Raw genomic sequence first — 25435 nt, forward strand, 5'->3', positions numbered from 1 at the left:
GATCACAGTGCTGGCTGAGCACACAGACGGGGCTGGGGACCCCCCCGGGGCTGGCTCGCTGCCGGGGGGGGCTGCTCTCTGCACTGGGGCCTGCCCTATAGAGCGCTCTGGGGGGGGGGGATGCTCCATGGGGGGGGGGGTATGGCTTGGGGGCCCCCCCCCCATCCTAGCACAGCCTGGGGTGCCCCTGGCTTGGGGGGGGGGGGGGCTGCACCCACATTGGGGGGGGCTGTGCTGGTGATACGGCCCCCCCCAGGGCTTTGGCAGGGCTGAGGGTTGGCTATGGGCCCCCCTGCCATGGGATGGGGGGGGAGTGCCCAGCAGGGAGGGCACTGGGAGAACTGGGAGGGGGTCACGCCCTCTCGGAGAGTGGCGGGGGGGGCCCCCTATTGTTTAATTAGCATTTCAGCTAATTGCAGTTAAGTGCATGTGCCCCAGCCGGGCAGCATGACATGGGGGGGGGCACAGCACCGTGAACCCCCCCCAAAAATCACCCTCCACATGCTTGGGGGGGGGCAAAACACCCCCACAACAGCTCCCCCCCCATGGTGTCAGACCCCCACCCCAGCGCCTGCCCCCACCCCTGGGGGGGGGTCGGGTCCCAGTGCTGGGGTGGTCCCTGCCCCGGGGGCGAGTGGGCAGTAAATAAGTCGCATGACTTATTTCTAATTATTATTATTTTTTCCGCATTTTTTTTTTTGTTTTTGTTTAGTGTTTGGGGGCGGGGGGGGGGCGGCTGGGGGGGGGGGGTTGGTAATTATTATTAATTATTTTTTCTCTGGTGTGTGTGGGCGTCTGGCTGTCGGCGGCCTCGGCGCTGGGCTCACACGCTCATTGTCATGCTGGGCGAGTACTAGAGAGAGCGGAGACACCAGAGGGTTAGCGGGGTGGGGGGGGGTCCGGGGGGGGGCACACACCGCTGCCCCCCCACACCGCCCACCTCACGCCTCCCGGCCGCTCGGCCAAGGCGAACCCCCCGCTGCCGTGGGGGGGTCCTCCACGGGGACTTTGTTGTCGACCCCCCCCGTCCCCGGCTGCCGCGCCCCCCCCGGGCCCCCCGCCCTCGCCGCCTGCCCCCCCGGGGGTCCCCGGGGTCCCCACCGGGTCCCTTACGCTGTCGCTTTGGAAGGGGTTTAAGAAATTGCTGCTCAGCTCGGCGTCGTCCCGCGGGGTGCCGGGGGGGTTGCTCAGGGCCCCCAGGTTACTGGGGGAGCTCTGGGGGGGGGGGGAAGAAAAATGTTAGTGGAGGGGGGAAAGGTGCGGGGTCCCAGTGTAGAAGGGGTCCCGGTGCATGGGGGGGGTCCAATAAATGGGGTCCCAGTGCATGGGGGGGGGGGATCCCAGTGCATGGGGTCCTGGTGCATGGAGGGGGTCCAATAAATGGGGTCCTAGTACATGGGGGGGGGATCCCAGTGCATGGGGGGGCCATAAATGGGTCCAGTGCATGGGGGGGATCCCAGTGCATGGGGTCCTGGTGCATGGAGGGGGTCCAATAAATGGGGTCCCAGTACATGGGGGGGAGATCCCAGTGCATAGGGTCCTGGTGCATGGAGGGGGTCCAATAAATGGGGTCCCAGTACGTGGCGGGGGGAGATCCCAGTGCATGGGGGGGGTCCAATAAATGGGGTCCCAGTGCATGGGGTGGGGGGGGTCCCAGTGCATGGGGTCCTGGTGCATGGAGGGGGTCCAATAAATGGGGTCCCAGTGCATGGGGTCCTGGCGCATGGAGGGGGTCCAATAAATGGGGTGCCAGTGCATGGAGTCCTGGTGCATGGGGTGGGGGGGGTCCCAGTGCATGGAGGGAGTCCCAATGCATGGGGGGGCCCAATAAATGGGGTCCCATACATGGAGTCCTGGTGCACGGGGTCCCAGCACTACGGGGTCTGCGCATGCACAGGGGTCCCAGTGCATGGGGGTCCCAATAAATGGGGTCCAGCACACGGGGGTCCCAGTGCATGGTGGGGGGGTCCCAGCACCACAGGGGTCCCAGCACACGGGGTTTCAGGGTCCCCACACTCACCTTTGGCAGCCCGTCCATGTCCCCGGAGCCTGCAAGGACGACAGCAGTGCGTCAGTGACCCCCCCCCCAAATCCGTGTGTGTCGTGTGTGTTCCCCCCCCCCGCTGCCACCCCGCTGCCCCCGCGCCCCCCCCAGCCGCAGCGGGGCCCTGCACGGAGCCCGGCCGCCCGCAGATGGAGCTCACGGACCGCAGGATGCGGCCGCAGCCCGGCTGGGGGGGTGCTGGGGGGGGGGACACACACAGACGACACCCCTTGGCCGCGGGGGTTTGGGGTGGGGGTACCCACCTAAGGATCCGTTCATGTGATGCGGCTCCATCGCGCTCATGCCACCCATGGGTCCCTCGGGTCCGGGCCCCATCGGGAACTGGAAGGGAAAGGGCGGGGGGGGGGGGGGCACTGAGCAATGCGGGACCCCCTCCCGTCACCATCCCTGTCCCCGTCCCCCCCATCCCCGTCACTCACGTTCGGCCTGTTCCCCGCGGGCCCGATGGGGTTCATCATGGTGTACATGTTCTCACTGGAGTTGGTGGAGTCTGGGGGGGGGGGGACACACACAACACACACTGGAGGAGGTGAGCATGGCACCCCAAATTCCGCCCCCCCCCCCAACATCCCCCACCCCTGCGCCTCATCCCGTCCCGCTCCCTGCTGACACTCACCTCCGGGGCTGGGCAGGATGGGGGTGCCGGGGGGGCCACCACCCCCGGGAGGGCCCTGGGGGGACGGGGAGAAGAAGGAGGCGAGTTGGGGGGGGGGTCCACAGCAGGTTTGCCTGCAGCATGGCCCCCCCGCGAGTGCACCCTGATACTCACCACATAGTTCCCAGGGGACGAGGAGGAGTAGGCGATCTGGGGGGAACAAGAGTGGGCGTCAGCATGGGGGGCATGGAGCCAGCACCCCCACAGCCCCAGTCTCCCCCCCCCCGGTATCCCCCCCCCACCCCTGACTTACGGAGTTGGCGTTGGGGTTCGGCCAGGGCCCGCGGCCGCCAGGACCCCTGGAAGGCAACGGGGAGAGGTGAGGGGGGTCCTGCCGGTCCCGGGGCTCCCCCCACCCTGCGCGGCCATCCGGCTCCCTCTGCCCAGCTCCGGGGCGGGGGCACGGGGGGGCCGGGTGCCTTACATGTTCATGGCGGGCATGCCAGGACCGGCCAGCGAGCTGGGGGGGGGGCCGCATCCCGCTGCCGTAGGTCTGCAGGGAGAGCAGGGGGTCAGCAGGGGCCAGACATCCCTGTCCCTAACCCTGTCCCTGTCCCTGTCCCCGTCCCCGTCTCCCTGTTCCCATCCCTAACCCCATCCCCATCCTGATCCCCTTCCCCATCCCTGTCTCCTGTCACCATCCCTGTCCCCATCCATATCTCCTTGTTCCCAACCCCATTCCTATCCCTGTATCCCTGTCCCCAACCCCATCCCTGTCCCCATCCATGTCTCCCTGTCCCCAAACTCACTCCCATCCATATATCCCCATCCCCAACCCCATCCCTGTCCCCATCCATGTCTCCCTGTCCCAAACTCACTCCCATCCCTATATCCCCATCCCCAGTCCCATCCCTGTTTCCAAATCTCCCCATCCCCAACCCCATCACCCTCCCCATTCCCAGCCCCATCCCTATCCCAGTCCCTGTCCCCACCCTCGTCTCCCTGTCCCCATCCCTGTCCCCAACCCCATCCTCATCCATATCTTCCTGTTCCCATCCCCATCCCTGTATCCCTGTCCCCATCCCTGTATCCCTGTCCCCAATCCCATCCCTATCCCTGTATCCCTGTCCCCAACCCCATCCCTATCCCTATTTCTGTCCCCATCCCGGTCCCTGTCCCCCCCCCCGTGCCCCCCTCACCTGGGGGGCCATGCCGGCCATGCCTCGCGGGGGGTTCATGCGCTGCATCGGGCCCCCCATGCCAGGATGCCCTGTGCAAAGAGGGGGGGGGGAAGTGTGAGACCCCACAGCACCCCCACACCGACCTGGGGGGGGGACACACACACATGACATGGGGACAGGGACCCCCCCCAACTCACCCTGCGACCGCGCGGCCGGATCCATGGCGTTGGGCAGCAGCGGCTGGGAGCCGGGGACACCCACGGGAGGCTGCGGAAGGAAGAGGGGGGGGACACACACAGTGGGTCAGGGTGCTGTGGGACCCCCACCCAGAGGGGTCTGCACCCACTTCAGCGTGGGGGGGGCGGGTCTAGGGGGGGGGGGTCTGGGGGTGGGTCCCGTCCGCGACCATTTCACCTGGTTCGGCATCCGGAGCGGGGGCCGGGGGCCGCCGGGGTAGCGGGGGGACATGAAGGGCTGCAAGAGAGGGAGCGGGGGGGGCAGTGAGCCGGGGCTGGGGGGGTGGGGGGCTGTGGCATCACCCTGGGGGGGGGGAGGCCGGGGGGGGGGGCTGGGGCACTCCTGCGGGCGCTGGGGGGGGTGGGTGGGTGGGTGGCCGGGGGCTGCCGGGCTGTGCCCAGCCTTACCTGGCTGTGCGGCCCAGCATGGGGGCACCGGGGTTGTGGGCGGAGGTTGGGCGTGGGGTGATGGCTGAGAGCCCGCAGGTCCCTTCAAGAGAAATAAAACACGGTTATGGGCGGGGGGGGCCTGGGGAGGGGGGGGGCAGTGGCCCCCCCGGGGGGGGGGGGGCACCCCGGTGGGGGTGAGGGGCTGGCCCCAGCCCGGGGTGGTGTGGGGAGGGGGCAGCACGGGGAGGAGGGGAGTGTGTGGGAGGTGTGGGGGGGTGGTCTGGCTGTGGGTGGGGGGGCCCCGGCTCGTGTAACCCCCCCCCCGGCTGCACACACATGCAAGGCTTGGGCGTGTGCACACGCTAAGGGCATGCACACACCTGCACATGGCATGGGGAAGCACAACCGGGTTCCCCAGCACTGTGTGCAAGGGCCTTGGCTTGCACATGGGCTCACACGCGTGTGCTCACACACACGCAGGTGCTCACACACGTGTTTGCAAACATGCAGCGCCCATGCGCACACACACAAGCCCTCTGTGCACACACCTGCATCATGCACACACACACACACACACACACGCAGTGCTCAGATGCACACGCAGAGCTCTGCGAGGACACGTGTGCACGCTCACACCCCACGCTGGGAGCACAAACGCGCGATGCTCACGCATGGGCATGCACACACAGGTATGCTCGCACATGCAATGCTCACGCACAAGCAAGCTCACACACATGCATGCACACATATGCATGCTCTCACACATACATGCACGCACACATATGCATGCTCTCACACATGCACGCTCACCAGCAAGCTCAAACACATGCATACACACATATGCATGCTCACACACGCACGCTCACGTGTGCACAAGCACACGCAGCAGGATGACACCCCCCCACGACCACCGAGCCCCCGCACAGCAGCTGCCCTCCCGTCCCCCCAGGCAGCGCAGGCAGGGGGGGGTTACAGCTCCAAGACGTGGTGCAGGCAGGCTGGTACCTGAAAGAAGGCGGGGGGCATGGGCCCCCCCGGCATGCCGTCACCGGGGGGCAGGTTCCCCATCACCGGGCTGGGAGCCGCCGCCGCGCTCTGTGGGGAAAGGAGAGCTCAGCACCGGGGCGGGGGGGGGGGGTTTCCCCCCCAGCAGGGCCCCCACCGCCACCCCGGCACCCCACGGGGGAGCAGGCAGTGCCAGATCTGGGCTCCGCAGCTGCACCCCATCCCTGGTACATCTGTGCCGCAGCACCGAAGGGGGGGGGACCGGGGCTGGCTGACCCTCACAGCTTGGGGCCACCAGCGTGTCCCATCTGCCTCCAGCCCCAGGGCCACCCTGTCCCCAACCAGCCACGGGGCAACCGAGCCGGCGTGGCAATGCCAAGTGAGCCGGCCGAGCTCGCCCCGCGCGAGCAAGAGGGCAGCGTGGGGAGAACCCGGCACGCTCCCCTCCCAGCCAAACTGGGGGGGGCAGGGGGCTGCAGCTGGCCCCGGGGGGGACCCCAGGGGGGCTGGCTGGGCTGGGGGGCGCGGGCAGGGGGCCCTGGCCCCACTCGCCTGCCGGCCCCGTCCGAGGGGAGCTGTTAAGGGAAGGAATGTGCCGGCTTTCCGGCTCGGCCCCTCTGCCACAACTGGTTTCAATTTGTAGGGGAGGAGGAGGAGGAGAAGGGGGGGGGACCTCGCGCTGCCCCCTCCACCCGGGGGGCCCCGCGCCGCCCCATGGCCCCCCCCCCAAGCCCGCTGCCAGCCCTGCGGGGAGAGGGGGGCCCCGGCTGCGTTTGGAGGGGGGGGGCATCATCATCATCCACTGATGGGTGATGGGGTCAGGGCGCCGATGGGTGCTGCTGGTGTGGAAATGGGGATGGGATGCTGGTTGGGGAGGGTGAGACCCCCGGGGTCTCCCGTGGTGGGCACATGGGTCACGCTATGTACACGGGTCACGCCAGCACACGGGTCACGCCTGGGACACGGGTCATGCCATGTACATGGGTCACGCCTGGGACACGGGTGACACCAGGCACAGGGGTGACAGTGGGTGCCCAGGGGCACCCAGCTGGGGGTCCCCACCTCACGGCGTGGCCATGCTGGGGCCCAGCGCCTGCTGGGGTCGGGGGGCTGAGGGTGGGGGGGGGGGTCCCGGGGGCCCCCAGCCTCATTTACCAGCTGCAGGATCCGGCCCCAGGCACTCCCCAGCCCCAGGGACCATTTGCAAGACAATGGGAGCCTGTGCAGGCAGCCAAAACCAACAGCACCCGGGGGGGGGACGGGACTGGGGGGACTGGGGGGGACTGGGGTGGCAGGCGCAGCCCCCCTTCATCCCGAAACCGCCCCCAGCGCCCTGCATTCCCCCCCCCCGCAGCATCCCTCTCTGTTAACCCCTCGGCCCCTGTTGTGGTAGGGGATGGTGCCCCCCCCCCAGCTGGGGCCCTGGGGTCGGGGTGAGGCGTGGGGACCCCCTGCGGGGTGGGGACACCTCGGGGATGTTTGGGGTGATGGGGGTGGCACAGGGCTTGTGTGCCCAGCACGGGGCCCATCAGGGAGCCCACCACGGAGCCCACCATGGTGCCCACCCTGGAACCATCACAGAGCCCACCACGGAGCTCACCACGGTCCCACCACGGAGCCCATCACGGTGCCCACCCACCCTCGCCCACCCCGACATGGCAGGGGGGGACCGGTCCCCAGCAAGCAGCTGCCCCAAGGGGTCCCCATCACCTCGGGGGGGGGTGGGTGCCGGGAGGGGTGATGGGTGAGATGGCAGCAGCATCACCCCACAGCCATGGGGTCCATACAGCACCCGCAGAGCTGCCCCACGGGCGGCAGGGCAGCCTTTGCCTGGGGAGGGGGGCACAGGCTGGCCCCCCACCCTGGGGACAGAGCCAAGGCAGAGGAGGGTGCAGGCCCTGTCCCCTCTTGGGGACCCCCCCACTCTCCTGCCCCATGGCGCAGGGACAGTGCTTGACCCGCACTCCAGTGGGGCCAGCGCTGCCCCCCAGCTCCAGCCCCACAAGGGGGGGACTGAATTGGGGGGCCCCCCCCCGGCCCCCTCGTCACTCAGTGATGCAAAGCAGAGTTGCCATGGCAACAGGTTGGGGAGTTTCGGCTCCTCCTGCAGGCTCAAGGTCAGGAGGGAGAAAATGGGGGGGGGGGGGACAGGCTGGGGGATCCCCACACCGCTGCACCCCAGGGGGACCCCAGACCCCGCGGCTGCCATCGCTCCTCCTCACTGCCGCGTGCAGGCCGGACCCTGCCGGACCCCCCCGGGTGATGTGGGGGTCACCATCGCCCTGATGCTCATGGGGTGTTCGCAATGCACCCCGGGGGGGCTGGCTGAGCAGCACCCATGGGAGGACGAGGGGCACCCGCTCCACATCAGGGAGCCCTGATTCACCCCCTGGGTACCGGTTTGGCCATGACACCCGGCGGGCACCGGGATGGGGATGCGGCCGTGCCGGGGTTCAGTGCGGGGGCTGCGGGGGCTCCCCCCCAGCGGTCCCCAGCACCCCGGCTCTGCCTGCCAGGCAGCACTGCCATGGCAACGTGGCCTGACCCGCGCCGCGTCCCCGGCGTCACCGCACCGGCAGCCTCATTAATTCCAGCATGGAAATCAGCTCTGCGCAGCGCCGGGGGCCGGGGGCGGCGAGGGGGGGGGGCCCTGCTGCAGCCCCGGCCCCGGCAGCCCCCGCGGTGCTGGCGCAGGCACACGCGTGCCCACGCACACCCACGGGGACCCGCTGTCCCCGCAGCGGTGACGGGCGTCCTGGAGGGCAGCGTGGTCGTCACCCCCCACCCCAAGCTGGGTGCTGCTGTGGGGTGCTGAGCACCCGGGGTGGGGGGGGAGAAGGGGGAGCAGCTCCAGCCCCACTCTGGCAGGATGGGGAGAGGGTCGGGGGCAACGTGTGCCCCGTGGCCTCCTGCATCCCACAGCAGCCTGACCGCCAGAGCACTGCGCATCCCACAGCATCCCACGGCACCACGCACCCCACAGCATCCTGCTCCCACACCATGATCCCGCGCATCCTGCATCCCACGGTACCATGGATCCCGCAGCATCCTGCATCCCACGGTACCATGGATCCCGCAGCATCCTGCATCCCCCAGCACCGTGTACCCCAGAGCACCCCCCATTGCACAGCACCGTGTATCCCACAGCATCCCGCACGGCACGGCACCGTGTCTCCCACAGCATCCCGCATCCCACGGCCTCCTGCATCCCGTGGCATCCTGCACACCACAACAGCATCCCGCATCCCTTAGCAACATGGATCCCACAGCATCCCGCATCCCACACCCCCGGGACCATGCACCATCCCCAATCCCAGGGCACGGTGCCCCCCGCAATCCCCCCTCCAGCAGGTCCCCACCGCCCCAGGACCTGGTTCCCCTCCTGCCACCCCCGCCAGGTCCCATCGTGTCCCCCCCCTGCCTGCAGCCCTGCCTGCAGCCCTGCCTGCAGCACACGGGCAGCCGGAGCTGTTGACTCTGTGCCAATGATTAACTCGCCGAAGGCTGGCACCGATAAGCAGCGGAGCTGCCGGTGGCGGAGGGGGGGGTGTCCCACTGAGCCCCAGGACCGTGGTGACCCCTGGGGCAGCGGGTGAGGGAGGGGGGGACCCCAACCCCGCTGGGGTCCCCCCGGTTGGGAAGCGAGAGCCGTTACTTCGCCCATGCCACAGGAAGGGGTCCGTGGGATGGGGCTGGATCTGGGGGTCCCTGTCCCCCGTGGGGTCGGTGGCAGGGGATGGGCATAGCGGGGCATGCCGGGGTCCCTGGGTGGCAGGGGGGGCCGGGGGGGGGCTGAGCCAGGCCCCCAGGGATTACCCACCCCCCCCGCGCCGCCCTGCAAAATAGGTCACCCACACTGGCGAGGCCAGGGCTGGCAGAGCCGGCGTTAACCCCCGGACCGCCGGCATCCTCGGCACGGGGGTCTCACCGGCAAGGGGGGGGGGTGGCAAGGTTGGGAGGGGGGGGACAGGGCACAGAGCCCCCCCAGCACCACGGTACTCACGTAGTCGTGGAAGGCTTTGGCCTCGCTGGAGTGCTCACAGGTTTCCCGGCGGTCGGGAGCGGCACAGTACAGGTCCCAGAAGACACTGGAGTCGGTGGCGGGGGGGGGACACGGGACAGTGGGTCAGGAACCCCCCCCCGAGATGCATCCCCGTCCCCAACACCGCCCTCGCCTGCCGTGCCCCGTGGCACATCCCCCCACCGCCGGCTGAGCCCGGTCACACTCGTGTCACTGATGGCCGGTGGGGTTGGGGGGGCGGTGCCGGTGCTGTGTGTGTGTGTGTGTGTGTGCGCTGCGCGCGTGTGTGTCCCGGCATGGCGGGGGCCTCCCAGCTCCGGCGCTGCCGCCTGTTTTCCCTGGAAACGGTCGCTACGGCCGGAGCCCAAATTCCTGGGACTTTACATCAGGCTGCAGCATCCCAGGGCGGGATGGGGGGGGGGGGGTCCCACCGCCCGCGCCCCCCCACCTCGGGTGCCGGGGTGGGTATGGGGCAGCGGAGGGGCTGGTGGGGTGCGTGTGTGTGTGTGTGTCCCCTGCCAGCACTGCTTCTGGGTGCCCCCCAGATTCGGGGTGCAGTGGCCAGGTGCCGGCAGCGGGAGGGTTAAGGGCCTGGAAGGCGCTGTGGACCCCCCCCCCAACCCCCCCCCCCGCGCCAATAAATCACCAACTAATCAGTTATTGGAAATGGCTAAATGCGGTGGTAGCGGCACCGCGGTGCCCGGCACGGCCGCATCCTGCACCCCACTGAGGCCCCCCCCCCCCCCGGCATGGCCACACCGGGGCGAGACCCCCGGCATGATGCCAACCCATGGGGTGTGGTCGTCCCCCCCTCCTCAACCCCCAGCATCACCATCACCCCCCCGGGGTGCTCTGCTGGGGCCCTCCCGGGTGCGGGGGGTCCGGCCCCCGGGCTGGGACCCCCTCCCTGCCCCACGCTTGGTGCCAAATTGGATCCATCTGGAGGGGCCGGGCGGGGGGGCTGGGGCGTAGCCGGGATGTGAGGGGGCGGGGGGCGGGGGGGGGGGGGCCCCGAAATCGCTGATGGGAAAAGCAGAGCGGCAGGTTTATGGGGTACGAGGTGATGTGGCGGCAGCAGGGGGAGGGGGGGGGAGCAGCCCCCAGCCCCAATCCCAGCCCCACCGCTGTGGGAAGGGAGGGGGGGGGGGGGGTCCAGCCCCGCTCCCGGCCCCCCCCCACCCCGACTCACCACCACCAGGAGTGCAGGAAGCCGGGGGGCTCGCCCAGCGTGATGTTCTTCTCCCATCGGATCTGTGGAGAGGGGCACGGGGTTGGTGGCGGGGGGGGGGGGGAGAAGGTCAGGCATCGCCTTAACCAGGCCTGACACCCCGGGGATGGGCTCAGGGTGCCACGGGGGCTGCAGGGCCCCAAGCCCGTGGGATGGGGGGGACAGGGGGGGGGCCGGGAGGTGCTGTGTGTCCCCCCCCTCTCTTACCTCCGACAAGAAGGTCTGGGCCGATTTCTGGGCCCCCACGTGCAGCAAGTACTCGTAGACGTACAGCGCCAGCCTGCGGGGACGGGGACGGGGTGTCAGGGCTGGGCACGGCCCCCCCACCCACCCCCCACCCCCGGGGTGCCCCCGCTTCGGCAACAGCATCCCCCCCGCCGTCACCGCCGGAGCGGCACGGTGACAGCCCCGTCCGACAGACCCCGAAAAGGGGGACCCCAAGTGACACGGGGGGGGCAGTCAGGATGGAGCCCCCGTTTATTTAACGAATAAATGCAGATCTAAGTGCAGAATTAACGAGGGGGGGGTTGATGTCACCTCCCTGCACGGGGACCTCCACGGGCATCACGGTGACACCGAGTCCCACTGGTGACACCGGGCGCCTCTCCACGGCAACCAGCCCCATCACCGGGGTGGCCACCCCGGTTCCCGGTTCCCGTGGGTGGGATGAGTCAGGGATGGGTGACACGTCCCACGCAGGATGTGACCGAGGGGCGAGTGCCACCGCGGGTGTCCCCTGGCCGGGGACCTTCTGGGGGACGCTGGGGACCCGTCTCCGGTGCTCCATCACCCCCCCGGCAACGGGGAACGGGACCCGCGGGGACCCCACAGGGGTGGCCGGGCTTGGGGGGGGACACCATCGCGGGGTGCAGCCCCCCGGCTCCGGCAGGTGCCCCAGGGACAGCGGTGGCCCCGAGCACCGGGGGCACGACGGGGACGGGCACAGCCCGAGATGCCGGGTCGCGCTGCCGGTGCCCCGGGGGATGGCAATGCCCGGGGGAGCATCCCGGCTCCCGGTGCCCCGGGGGATGGCAGGGACCAGGGAGGGCATCCCAGCTCCCTTTGCCCCGGGGGATGGCAGGGACCGAGGCACATCGCGGCTCCCGGTGGCCCCGGGGACATCGCGGCTCCCAGTGCCCCGGTGTCCGGCTGAGCCCCGACGGCTCCCGCTGCCCCGCGGCGGCTGCCGGTGTGCCCCGGCGGGGCGGGGCCGCGGGGGTCCGCCCGCCCCCGATCCCCCCCGTCCCCTCACCACCACCCCGTCCCCCGTCCCCCGCTCCGTCCCCGCTCCCCGGCGGCCGCCCCGGCAAACTTCCGCGCCCCCGGCCCGCGCCCGCCCCCGCCGCACTCACTTCTCGCGGGCCTGGCCGTCCGAGGGCACGCCGGAGCCCTTGCCCTTGGCGTACATACTGGGGCGGCGGCGCGGTACCGGCTGTCAGCGGCCCCGGTCCCGGCCCCGGTTCCCCGCCGCCATCCCGGCCCCGGCCCCGGCCCCGGCGGCTCCGGCCGCGCGCCCGCGGGGAGCTTGAAACCGCCGCGCCGGGCCGGGGGTCCCCGCGCCGCCGCCGCCTCCCCCCGGCGGCTGTTCCAGCAACGCCGCCCCCCCCCCCCGCCCGCGCCCGCCGCTCTTAAAAGGGCGATGGCAGCGCGGAGGATGTGGTGGGGACGCGGGGCGGGGGACACGGGTGGAGGAGAGAGGGGGGCGCGGAGGGGAGGGAGGGGGAGGGGAGGGGCAGGGAGATGGTGGAGACGGGGGGACACGGACGCGAGAGGGTGGGCGTGGAAGGACGGTGACACGAGGGGTGGACACGGAGACAGAGGGACACGGGCGTGAGAGGGTGGACACGGACGCGAGGGGTGGACACGGAGGGACGCGGAGGATGGGGGGTGGGCACGGGGATGGTGGGCACGGGGATGGTGGACACGGGGGGGACACGGACGCGAGGGGGTGGGCATAGAGGGGCACTGACACGAGGGGGTGGATAGGGACACGGTGATCACAGAGGGGCACGGACATGAGAGGGTGGACAAGGATGCGAGGGGGTGGACGGAGGGACACGGACACGAGGGGTGGACACGGACGCGAGGGGGTGGACACAGAGCAGGGACACGGACACGGGGAGGGGACACGAGGGGGCGGGACACGGACACGAGGGGGCGGACACAGATGCAAGGGGGTGGGCATATAGGGACTCGGACACGGGGGGGGACACAGAGGGACATGGATGCGAGGGGTGGACGTGCATGGACGCTGACACGAGGGGATGGACACAGACACGGTGGACACAGGGACGTGGATGTGAGAGGGTGGACACGGAGGGACTCGGACACCAGGGGGCGGACATGGACGCGGTGGACACCGAGGGACCCGATCCTGCCCGCACGCCCTCCCCGGGCCCCCGCGTTAATTGCACCAACACATCATTAAGACCCTGACACATCCCCCCCCCCCGCTTCACCGGGCACCGCGATTGTGCACACGCGCGCGTGGCAGTGCACGCGTGTGCATGCAGCGGTGCACGCGTGTCCGTGCTGCCGGTGGGCGTGCGTGTCCACGGGTGTGCCGGCGAGCGTTACGTGGGGTGCGTGTGTCAGCACCCAGCACGTGTGCACCTACGTGCACGTGCAAGCGTGCAGCAGCGTGTGCACATGCATGTCCATGTGTGCCCACGCGTGTGCCCGGGGGGGGGCCGTTGGAGCCGCCCGCTCGGGTGCTCCGGGGACACCGGGGCCACAGGGCTAGGGTCACCCAGCCGGTGCCGACGCGCGAGGCCGTGGGGCTGCTCAGCACCCAGGCCCCTCGGGCAGGGAGCAGCACCGCTGCAGCACCCGGGGTCAGAGCCCTGCAGCACCCTAGGAAAGGGCCAGGGGGTCCGGTGGTGGCCGGGGGGTGCTGAGGCTAGGGGTGCTGCCCCCTGCCCCCCCCCGGGGCCAGCTACGCCCTGGCAGGGTGACACAGGACAGCAGGACCCGCCTGTTCCTCTTCCCGTGCCCCTGCCTGCGCCAGGCAGAGAGGCGGCCGGAGCGCAGGCGAGTCGGGGTGCTGGGGCTGGGTGGGGGCACAAAACCACCCGCCGGGACCCCTGGGTGCTGCCCTGCCTGGGGAGAGAGGGAGCCAGGTGGGTGCCAGACTGGGCTGCGCTGGTTTGCACTGGGAGGGGGAAACCGGCACGCTCAGCGGGAATGGGGGTCCGCTCAAGCAGGTCTTGCTGACCCCCCCGTTTCCCACCCAGGCGCCCGGCGGGGTGGAGAGGCCATGGGGCACCCTGCAGCCCCCCTAATGCTGCTGCTGCTGCTGCGCCCCGCGGCCCCGTCATCCCCCTGCTTCACCGTGCCGCCGGACGCCCCCGCCGAGCTGGATTTGACCAACAGCAGCCATCAATGTGCCGAGCTGGACTGGGGCCCCTTCCAGCAGCAGAGCCGGTTACGGCTGAGCCATAACGGCATCGATGCCCTGAGCCCCTCATCCCGCGTCGGGCCGGGGCTGAAGGAGCTGGACCTGTCGTACAACCGGCTGCGGGAGCTGCCGGCCGCCTTCCTGAGCCAAGCGCGGGGGCTGCGGCATCTCCAGCTGCAGCACAACCGGCTGCGGGAGCTGCCCGCCGGTTTCTTCACCAATGCCACGGCTCTGCAGAGTCTGCGGCTGGAGGGTAACCCCCTGCCCGCCGTGCCCCCCACCGCCTTCCAGGCCAGCCTGCGCCTCCTGGCCGTGCCGTGCCGCTGCGACGTGGTGGGCAGCGTCCTGGCACCCTGCACCTGCTCCCGGCCGGAGTGCACCGTGCCCCAGTGCCGCTGCCTCACGTCCCACCGTGATTTCTTCAACGTCACCGATTTTCACGCCTGGGAATGCCAGAGCAGTGTGGGGCTGGTGGCCGGCTTGGCCGGGGCTGCCGGCGTGGTGGCCATACTGCTGGTGGTTGTCGCCGTGGTTTGCTACCGGCGGAGGAAAGTGGCCGCCGCTGCTGCTGCCAGCGCGGGGTGGAGTAAGCGGGAGCCTACCGTGACCCACGGGCAGCCCCGCTACATCAGCCGGGCCGCTGAGATCGGCACTGCCGATGCCGCTGCTGCCGCGCCGGACTATGAGAACATCTTCGTAAGCCCCTGCGCCGTCCCGGCTGCCTGCGCGGGGCTGGACACCAGGATGGCAGGAGAAGCGGTACAGGTGAGGCTCCGGCGCGTGGACCGGCTGCTCGGGGCATGTCCCATCCGCTCCCCTGCTGTGCTGTACCGTGCCACGTCGTTTCATCCCATTCCATCCCATCCCATCCTGTGCCATGCCATGCCGTGCCATCCTATCCCATCCCATCCCACCCCATCCCATCCCATCCCATCCCATCCCATCCCATGCTGTGCCATGCTGCCTGGTGCCATGCTGTTCAGTCCCACGCATGCCATCCCATGCCACCCCATCCCATGCCACCCCATCCCACGCCACCCCACGCAGTGCCACCCATGCCATCCCGTGCTGTCCCATCCCACCATCCCCAAGGCCCAGGCGCTTGCCGGGGCTGAGCCCTTTCCCCCCCCCACCCGCACCCCCAGAGCCACCCCGTGACATTCGCTCGCCCGTGGGGGACCAGCCACCCCCTGACCCGCCCCATCGCCTCGGCACGGTGCGGCGGGTGCCACCCCTCTGGTGTCCCCCCCCCCAGCCCCCAGGTCCCGGTGGACGACGACTATTTCCTGGAGAGCGAGGCCGTCCCCGGGGAGCAGCCCATCTACGCCAACACGCACAACCCCGGCGAGGACAACGTCTACATCATCCCCAACCAGTGAGGGGCTGGGGGGGGGCCGGGGGGGCTGTGGGGGTGAAGCTTTGGCTCCCACCGACGCTTCTCCCCCGGCCTTTCCCTGGTGGCCCCCCAGCCCAGAGGGGACGGGGATGGGCGCTCCCCATGGATGTGGGTTCCATGGGTCTCCCCACGGCTGGGATGGGGACGTGTGCGGTCCCCACGCACGCATCCTGCCAGGGAGGCCTCTCTCGGAGCGGGGAGGGGGGGGATATTTTTAATCCCCCCTGCCCCGGCCCCCTCCTTCGCCCCAGTTCCCACTGCAGGGCGAGGGCTGAGGGCCAGCGCTTCCTCCTGGGGCCGGTGGCCACCGGCCACAGGGACGCCTCGGCGCAGCATCTGCCGGCAGCCGGCACGCCGGAGCCTTCCTGGCCGGGTACACGTGTGGGGGCCCCCCCGGGGCCATATGGCAGAGCAGGGGGCCGTGGGGTGACCGCGGCGCCCGGTTCCTCTTCCCCTTTCGGCTGTCGATGGAGAGTGTCAGGGTGCACGTGCGCTTGGGGACGTGCCGGCGGTTGGGGACATCCGGGCACCGGGACCAACCCCGCTGTCGCCTGTACCCCGCCCCCTTTTCCTGCTAAATCTGCCAGTTTGGGGAACAGAGCAAAAGCCCCTTTTTTTTAATACTCCTGGCAAGATCCCCGAGCCCGGCACTGCCAGGTCGTGCACCCCGAGGGGACCGGCATGGGGTCATGGGGACCCCATTGCTTGTCCAGGTGCTCCCTGCCCCGGCTCTCCCTGAGCTCCGACCCTTGTGATGCTCCACCGTGCCCCATTAAATGGTTTAATTATCTTAAATTAACTGTGTAGCTCGTGGTCTGCTGGGAGCCCTGGGCAGGAAGCAGGGTCCCAGGCTGGGTCCGAGCCTCCGGCAGCAGCGGGGTGGCACCAGCCGAGCAGAGCCGCAGTGCGTTATCTGTTAATGGCACTGGCAGCCCCGATAAGGGGTGTCGGTAGCACAGGGGTGGCTGTAAACATTAAGCCGAAGGAGCTGCGTGAGGCTGGAGGTCCCTGGGGAAAGTCCCTGGAGCTCCCAAAGCCGTGTCCCCAGAGCGGGGGTCCCAAGAGACCAGCACCTCAAGGACAGGTCCCAGAGCCCGTGTCCCCAGAGCAGGGTCCCAAGAGACCAGCACCCTCAAGGACAGGTCCCCAGAGCCTGTGTCCCCAGAGCAGGGAGTCCCAAGGACCAAGACCCTCAAGGACAGGTCCCCAGAGCCCGTGTCCCCAGAGCAGGGGTCCCAAGAGACCAGCACCCTCAAGGACAGGTCCCCAGAGCCCGTGTCCCCAGAGCGGGAGTCCCAAGGGACCAAGACCCTCAAGGACAGGTCCCCAGAGCGCACAGACGTCCCCAGAGCCCGTGTCCCCAGAGCGGGAGTCCCAAGGGACCAAGACCCTCAAGGACAGGTCCCAGAGCCTGTGTCCCCAGAGAGGGGGTCCCAAGGGACCAAGACCCTCAAGGACAGGTCCCCAGAGCCCACGTCACTGTGGCCCAGGTCCCCAGAGTGGAGGTCGCTGAAGCCCAGGTCCCTCAAGTCCATGTCCCCAGAGTGGAGATCCCCACAGCTTGTGTCCCTCAAGCCCTGGTCGCCAAAGCCCACATCCCCAGACTGGAGGTCCCCGTAACGCACGTTCCTCAAGCCCAGGTCCCCATCGGGAGCTGCCAAGGGGCCGGGCAGCCCAGGACACCCCCAAGACATGCTGGACGAGGGGACAGGACAGAGAGGAGCTGTGACCAGCAGAGCCACCCCATCCAGCTGTGGCGAGTCCCTCGGGAACACGGTGTGTGCCACCGAGCTCCGCGGTGGCAGAGCCCAGGGGAGCTGGGGTTTCCCCCACCCCTCGGTGTCCACAGGGTCCCACAGCTGGAGGGACCTGGAAATGGGGCAGCGGCCACATCCCGGCTGGATGTCCTGCCCGGGGGGGTCAAGGCTGCACCCAGCACCCATCTCAAGGACACAAACAACTCAAAGGTCTCTGGGAGCATCGCCCAGGCATTACTCACCTGCCACGGCAGCCGCTGGCAGGGCAGGAATGGGGCTGGCCCGGCCCCGGAAAGCCATAGGGATTTACCGGCAAATTCATATGGAGTCAGCTCCCGGCTGGTCACCTGCGGAGGAGGGGGTGAGGGTCCAAGCTGTGGGACCCCCGGCTGAAGGCGACCCGCTGCGGGGCTTCAGGCAGAGACCCCCAGCCGGTTGTGCGGGAGGAGCAGCCAGCATCCTCGTTCCCATCACTTTATTCATTTACTTTATTACATTATTTCTGTTTTCTAGAAATATATAAAATACAAATACACACACACACACAAAAAAAACTTACCCAAAAAAGGTATTTTGCTATAAAATACAATAAGTTAGCAATAAATAAGGGGGTTGTATAAATAAGTCTCTAAGCAGAGAAGAGATGATGCTCAGACATGGGGTGGGCTGCGGCCACCCGGGGACAGACCGACCCCGGCCCGTTCGGGCTCTCTCGGTGGGAAGGATCCACCCATCAAATAAAATACAGTTTTAAATAAGGGAAGAGAGGGGGGAATAAGTTATTGTGGCCTGTGGAGGTGGGGTTCGCAACCGGAGACCCCCGGGGCTGAGTCGGACAGCGGAGTCGTGGCCGGTGTGGAGGCACTTCGTGCCACTGGGTCTGTTTTTTGGGATGCCGGAGCTGCCGGGAGGCGGGCAGGCTCTGTCCCATCCAGGCAGTGATGGGTCCCAGTCCGAGGCGGCGGCGATGCCATCAGGCACAGTGGCACTTGGTGACCAGCATGTCCTCGAAGAGGCTGGAGACCAGCCTGCCCTCGCCGTCGTAGTGCATCAGCACCATGGGGTCGTAGCCGGCGGGGACGCAGCAGGGCGGTGGGGTGGCTTTGGAGAGGGAGTGCATGCGGGCTTTGATCTGGGCGTGCATGCTGGCTGGCTTGTAGTTGTGGGGACAGGAACCTTCGCAGAACCTCATGTAGTAGCTGTTGGGGGCAATGACCCAGTCCGACCAGCCGATGTCCTGGAAGGAGACCTTGAGCGACTTGAGGCAACACTTCCCATCGCTCTTCCCGCACTCCTCCTCCAGCCCCCGGGCTCTCCTGGCCCTCCGACCCGTGGTCTCATGGGTTTCCACCTCCAGCACCAGCGTCTCGCCCCCCGAGGTGGCCAGCAAGGCTGAGACGTCGGCCGTGAAGGCCAGCTCCAGGCGCAGCGTGTCTTCGGGACCGGCAGCCCAGGGCTGGATGGCCGCCGTGAGGTCCAGGCTCAGGGCATCGCGGTCCAGCTCTTGGCTACGCAGGAGCTGGGGGGTCCCGTGAGCCCCCCCTAGCATGTAGATGCTGACCCGGGGGGGCACTGAGGCATCGAGAGGGGACATGCCGGGGGATGCCAGCGACTGCTTGAAGAGCTTCAGCTCCGCCTGCATCACCCGGAGCTGCCGGTGGAAAGCCTCGGTGCGGGAGAGGAGGAGATGGTAGCGGTAGGGACCACAGGGGTCCTGGTCTCCCTGGAGGTCCTGGTCTCCCTGGGGGTCCTGCTGTCCCCGGGGGTCCTGCTGTCCCCGGGGGATGTCCGGCCAGCGCAGCACTGCGGGGACAAGGAAGACAGCTGATGTAAGAGCCGGCAATCCACCCCACCAGGCAAGGCTCGTGACCAGTTCCTGTCGGGCAGCCAAACCGCCTTCTCCAAGGAATCACCCAAATCCCAAGGGATGCTGAGGCCAGGGAGATTCGGCCCCATCCTCATCCCCAGATCACTCGGGACCAACCGTCTCCAGGGACCCCCCCAGTCGGAGAGTCTCACTGAGGGGCGGCAGCTGGTGCCGGAGCAGGTGCCCCAGGACCCCTCGGGGTGACCCCCACCCCACGTCCCGTCTGTCCCCCCCCCCCCCCCAGCTGAAGCAGCAGGAGCTGAATATTTCCCTAAATTACCCTACAGCCAGATAAAACCCCAAACGGGGGCTCAAGCTGGGGCTCAAGGGACGGCACCTCCCTGCCTCCCCTCCGCTCACCCCAAGCCATCTCGAAGCCCGCTCCGAGCACCCGCTGCACTGCTGATCAAAGCTTTCATCCCAGATTTCCCGGGTTTTGTGTTTTTAAGCAAAACAGCTCAAACGGCGGCTCCTCCCCACTGCCAGCGCAAGGGAAGCAGTTGGGATAAGGATGACCACGGCCACCGCGATTCATGCCCAGTCATGTCCCGGCACACGCCGAGGCAGCCGGGCTGACGTGCCCAAGCGGGCACACGTTGGGGGACACACGCGTGTGTGCCCGGGGGGACGAGGGTCACGGGATGCGTGCGGAGCCGCGGCCACTTACGTGTGGGGGTCAGGCGATGCAGGCGCCCGGTCCCGGGCACAGCTCCCTCCTCCTCCCGGCTCCGGTTCCCCGTCAGCTCAGCCACTTTCTGCTGGTACAGCCGCTGCGCTCTCCGGATGCTCTCCTGGTCCAGCCGGTGCCGGATCACGGGTGGAGCGGGCATCCTCAATCGCTCCAGGATCCCCTTTTTGATGGCTTCCAGCTGGAGCCTGTCCTCGTCCCACGCGTGGGGCCTCAGCTCCACGCCGGCGAGAAGCAGCAGGAGCTGGAGGCAGGTGAGGGCGGCCCCGACATCCCGCAACGCCCTCGGCATCGCGCAGGCAGCCGGCAATCCCGGGGGGGATTTATTTGCAAAACCTCTTGCGCAAAGGCTGGACGTGCAGCTCCCGGCGATGCTGCCAGGGGAATGAATGAAGTGGACCAGACCTGACTTTATAGGAGCCGAACTTTGCCCGCCCTCCGTCCCCCCCTCCCCGTCCCAGGCTGCCGGCGGGTGACGCCGGAGTAAACACCCAGCAGGAATCTCTCCTCTCCGCCTGGGATTTCGTACGGGAGCTCTGATGGTGCTGGAGTCGGGTGATTTGCAAGCTGGTTTGCAGCTGTGGAGATGAAAAATATGTAATACTTTTTCTCAGACACAAATACTTCCTCTCCACCTTCCGTTTTCCCCACGGATCGCCGTGCCAGCTCACGGCCGGGGAGATCCCCCTCACCTCCCCTGCCCCGTCAGCGAGGGCAAGCGGCCGTGGGCAACGTCCGACGGCCTCGGCGGTGGCAGAGTGGGTGGCGGGGGGTGATGGAGAGAGGATGATGTGCAGGCAGGCGAGCGCTGCGGGCAGCATCATGGCGCGGCTTGTCCATCCCTGCATCCTCGGCTGCCGCCTCTGCCCTTCATCTCGCGCCGGTCCCCGTTGGCACACGGGTCCCCGTTATGGCACGGGGCTGAGCCAGGCACGCAGCCCGTTCCCTAAATCCGCTCCGAAGCAGAAGCAGAGCAGGGAAGTGGTGGTCGGGTAGCCCGGCTTGTGCCGGCATGTGCACGGAAGAAGGAGCGGATCAGCGTTGAACCTTGTCCTACCAAACCGGCTGACGACACCGCAGCCCGGCTCGTGGCAGCGGCTCCTTGGTGCAGCCGGTGGCAGGTGTGGCCGGGGGACAACTCTGCCCCGGGTCCGGTCCCTCCTGAAGCAACGGTGGCTGGGGTTACATCATCCCTGAGCAGCCTGAAGACGGTCGGGATGGAGCCGGGCACACCAGGGTGGCACGGATCCAGCGGGGCCACGTGCGGTGGGAAGCGCCGTGCCAGACCGGGGCTGCCCACGTGCCGGGGAAGAAAAAACCCTTGGTGGGAACAAGCCACCCAGGCCAGCACGGGACCACCCGTCTCTCGCCTTCTCCTAAGGGATGCTTTGACCAAAAAACGTGAGCAGAGGGATGAGAAATTCCCGGTCGGATGAGGCAATGGGCACGTCGTCCCCCCCCCGGCGCCGGCCGGGGCAGGCGAGGCCATTCCCAAACGTCCTGAAGTCGAGCCAAACGCCTGGTCTTTAACTGCGCTCCCGCCACGGGATGAACGTGCTTACAGTAATCCCATGATTTACGGATGTTCATCCTCTGCTCCTCCTCGGGAGACGGCTCCAGCCTTACTCCTGCCTTTCTCACCCAGTTTCTCAAGGGGTTGCCTGAGGCAAAACCGAGACCAAATGTTTCACCCTAAAACACGTGAAAGGAGAAGTTTGTCAGCATGAGCCGTGTCACATGCAGGGGATTGCCCCAGCTCCGGCTCCTCTGCCCTGCTCTGGATCTGTCCTTGCAGAGAGACGGATGAAGAGGGGGCAGGAGGAGCACCCACAGACCTCGCACCATTTCACGCTGCCTTTCTCTGCCCGGAGCCTCCAGCTTGGAAAGAAACCCCATGTGTGGCTCACAGGGAAACCTCAGGGCCAGGTTTATCTCGAGTGCTTCGTCCCATGCCGAGTTGGGCACTGTCCTGCTGCTGCCGTGGGTGGCACGTCACCCATCCCTCCAGCAGCCGGACAGGGAACGTGCTCGGATGAGCCTCCCCCCAGAGCATCGTCCCATGGGAGGTGGTCCAGGCGCTGGCTCCTCAGCAGGTGCTTTCATTCCAGCTGGAGCTGTGGGATCCTTAGGGAGTTCCCGGGAGCACCGTGCCCCCCTGTGATCCCCTCTCCTGGGGATTTTCTCAGCTGGAGTGATTGCAACCCTTCAGCCCTTCCCAATTCAAGGAAGAAGGGAGAGGACGCATCACCCCAGGAGGACCACAAACCTCCGGGTAACACCCCGGGGCAGAACCCCCACGCCACCCCCTCCGCCCCGAACATCTCCGGGTCCCCGGCAGGCACCAGCCCGGCCACCAGCACCCTCCACCATCTGCAAGGTGCCAAACGCGCTCGTCCAAAGCCAAATCGGAGCCACGCAGCGTGTCCGGGCGCAGGAAGAGGCCCTGACCCACCAGCAATCACATTGCCCGGCCCTTGAGCAAGATCCGGCAAACCTCTAAATCCTGAATTCATTGCTTTTGCAATGAAATTTCTAACCGTAGGCACGTTGCGTGGTACGAGCCCCATCCACGAGTGACGCACGGTGGCTCGCGCTCGGAGAGCATCAAAGTTTGCCGAAGCCGGATGTTTTCCCCCGAAAGGCGCCAGCCGTGGAAGTCGGAGATTTACAGTCCAGCAACAGCCATAAAACTTGTGTTTTAAGAGCAGCGGTTGTGAATGCCGAGTGACCTGTTATGAAATGTCCCAGCGTGTCCTCACCAGTTTGCAAGATGCGATTGCACAGCCTCAGCTCCGTGCATAAACAGCATCCCACGTTTCCTCCGGTCCTTGCTGGGCCGTTAGCACATCGTCTTTTGCATCAGAAGGTCAGATTTATCCAATGCCTCTTCCCAGCGGGATGCAGGTTCCTCTCCGGTTCATGCATCCTATGTGCATCCCTCGGCAAGGTACAACCACAGCGCAGCTCTCACCTACCTGGCACGGATCTAGAGTAGCGATTAATAGGAGAGCTTGGCCATGGGATTACTGGGGGTCGGGGACTCCCGGACCTCGGAGGGGCCGAGACAGGGGCCGAGGGTGAGGAGGAGCTGATGCCCCGGTGCTGTCGCTCCTCCGCATGCAACGAGCAGGAGAGAAACTGGGAGTTTTGGTGATTAAAGCATCACATGGAGGCCAGCGGCTGGAAAGGCTGCTAGAAAGCTCAGGAAAAGCTCAGAGCGTGCACTGCTCAGCCTGGAAAGATGTAAATCATCTTTTTGCCTTCTCTCCATCTCCAGACAAGAGGTGGTGGGCAGGGAGCATGGTGGGGGACACGGCAGATGCTCGCTGCTGTCCCCAGAGCCACCCGTGGCTCCCAGCTGAGCCAACACCAGGGAAAGAAGCCACGTTGCAAATGCTGAAATCAAACGCCAAAAGAAACAAGAAGGGCAACATGAACATTAGTCACTTCCCCATGAAACGCAAGCCAGCCGCAGCCCTGAACTCGAACCAACTCGAGCAGGGCTTTGAGCAGGACCGGAGAAGCTCCCGGCACCGTGCAGGACTGGGGACAAGCCCCAAACACTGCAACCGGGGCTTCGTGGCTCCTCAAATGCAATGGCTTCCCCAACTTGATGCGATCGTGGCTGGGGAGCCGGCCCCGCTCTGCTCCCCCCGCAGCTCCCCCCAGCCCAGGTAGCGGGGCGCTGGTGGGGGTGAGGGCAGACGAGGGGGCTCCGGAGGGCTTCGATTCCCTGAAAAACGCAGGACTTCCCCGCGGCTGCTCGCCCGCGCGTGCGTGCGGAAACCTCGGTTATTTTTGTAGCGTTCGTTACCGCAAGCGGCAAGAGGGGAAGCGCTGCCCTCCAGATTTTAGGTCTATCGGTTCCTCGCAGCTGTTGAGCAAGCGGCTCCCGAAAAGGTGCCGAAAGCCTCCGACAAAAGCCAGAGCCCACCCCGAGAATGGGCGCGCATCAGCCCCGGGACCGACAGAGCGAGGTTAGAGCATCCCATCAGCCAGAGCATCCCGCTGCAAGGCAAACGGCGTTGGGCTGGGGGCTCCCCGTGACCGACGGGACCTCCCGTGCGCCCCGAAACCACTCGGGTTGAGCAAGTCGGATGCTGGAGGGGGGATATTTCCTGCAAACTATTGCAAGCGAGGTAGAGAATACTTTCCCATGGTGTATTTTTCAGCCAAGGGCTAAGAAGGGAAGAGCAGCAGGGCTTCCCGTATCTGCTGCCACCACGTGAAGCTCCAAGCGGCCCTTAGGGCTTGGTCTCTAGGGAAGTTGGTGGTTGGAGGCAGCTTCAGCACTTCCAGGAGTAATTCGGGGTGAGAAAACCCTCGGTGAAGGGGAGGAACTCAGCCGGCCTCTGAGGTGGTCCATCGGTCACACCATGGGCAAGGTTTGTTCCATCCCGTCTCATTTCAGGTCTGGAAATGGGTGCAGAGGGATGGGAGACGAGGGCTCTCCCTCCGCTGCCAGCCTGGGATGTTTGGAAAGCCATATCCCGTGTTTTCCCAGCGCTGGCTGCTGTCATGATGAATTGACAGAGTGGAAGCTGTCTTGACCTTTAGACATTTCTAAATAAAAGACAAACAGGATGGGTCAGGTGAGCGAAAAGCAGCTTTTGCCCTGTTGTGGCGGGAATCACATTTTTCTTCCTTTGTTGCAAGTTTACAGCATCTGCCAAGAATGAGACTTCTGCTCCACTTGGACGAAGTGGACACTTGGACATTTCTGCCTCGACTGCACCCGCGGTCAATGATTAACTTGCATTCCCAGCCCCCTCGGCCCGGGCAGTGCAGGAAATTCCTCCAATCCAACCACCAAAAATGGAAATCTCGCTCGAGAGATCCTCCCTCGCCGCCCCAACCACCTTCCTCGCAGCGATGCTTTCGGCACGAGGAAGTTCTCCGCTTGCAACAAGCATCTTTCCCGGAACGGATTCCCCGGACAGAGGGATTTACAGGTAGGGTCTGTCCTCCGGCCAGGACGCTTTACAGCTTGCAATGGTATTTCCCCTTCGGCAGCCATAAATACGATATAATGCCTTGAGAGCATCACCCGCACAAGCAGCAGGCAACAAGCTCAGCCTGGGCAGGATCGAAGTGATGGTTATTGAGCAGCAGCTTTAAAAAGAAGCTTTTCCATGGTGTGAGCCTCTTTCTGTTCAAAGGGGGATGCGTCTCGCCCCTCCGACGTGCTGAAAGAGCCCTTCGCCTCCATTTTTAGATCCAGCAGGTACCCCCAGGCCGAGGTTTTCGGGAGCATCGTGCTCCCTCGGGACGGCGGCGCTGAGCCTGGAAGCGAAGCACGAGGCAGTGGCAGAGCGAAAGCTGCAGCTCTAACCGGGGACCTGCCTTCGTGCAGGCTCCAAGCCGCGCTCAGGAGGGACCCAGATGAGCTCTAAATCCTTCCCCCGAAAAGCTTTTCAGAGCAGAGGAGGAAAAATAGATGAAGGAAATCAAATCTAACCTAGGCACATCCCAGAGCAGCATCTCTTTTACAAGGGAAAGCCTCAGGAGATGCTACAAGGGAAGGACAAGCCAGAAAGCTCCTTAAAACCGTAGGATTTTAAGAGTCTGGATGGTTTTTTAAGTGCAAGGCACAATTTTGGATGAGGCAT

At 66.8% G+C, this 25435-nt stretch overlaps 2 protein-coding genes across 2 annotated transcripts; both read right to left on the bottom strand.

Annotated features, from left to right (window-relative positions):
* Positions 1 to 749: 749 nt before the first annotated feature.
* SSBP4 (single stranded DNA binding protein 4) lies at positions 750 to 12129 on the bottom strand. The gene is given in 20 exon segments (XM_050910690.1): positions 750 to 853; positions 1114 to 1215; positions 2021 to 2049; positions 2308 to 2386; positions 2485 to 2555; positions 2682 to 2736; positions 2835 to 2870; positions 2974 to 3019; positions 3145 to 3191; positions 3193 to 3213; positions 3860 to 3930; positions 4039 to 4108; positions 4256 to 4315; positions 4486 to 4504; positions 4506 to 4567; positions 5473 to 5562; positions 9476 to 9560; positions 10683 to 10744; positions 10929 to 11001; positions 12074 to 12129. Coding segments are annotated over 20 exon segments (1164 nt in total). The 3' UTR covers positions 750 to 823.
* Positions 12130 to 17731: 5602 nt separating this feature from the next.
* GDF15 (growth differentiation factor 15) lies at positions 17732 to 20161 on the bottom strand. The gene is made up of 2 exons (XM_050910691.1): positions 19806 to 20161; positions 17732 to 19074 (listed from the first exon to the last, which is right to left on the bottom strand). Exons 1-2 carry the CDS (start codon positions 20116 to 20118, stop codon positions 18245 to 18247), a joined length of 1143 nt encoding a protein of 380 aa, XP_050766648.1. The 5' UTR covers positions 20119 to 20161; the 3' UTR covers positions 17732 to 18244.
* Positions 20162 to 25435: the final 5274 nt, after the last annotated feature.

This window comes from Gymnogyps californianus, chromosome 24 (assembly GCF_018139145.2).
Source record: "Gymnogyps californianus isolate 813 chromosome 24, ASM1813914v2, whole genome shotgun sequence".
Taxonomy (NCBI): domain Eukaryota; kingdom Metazoa; phylum Chordata; class Aves; order Accipitriformes; family Cathartidae; genus Gymnogyps; species Gymnogyps californianus.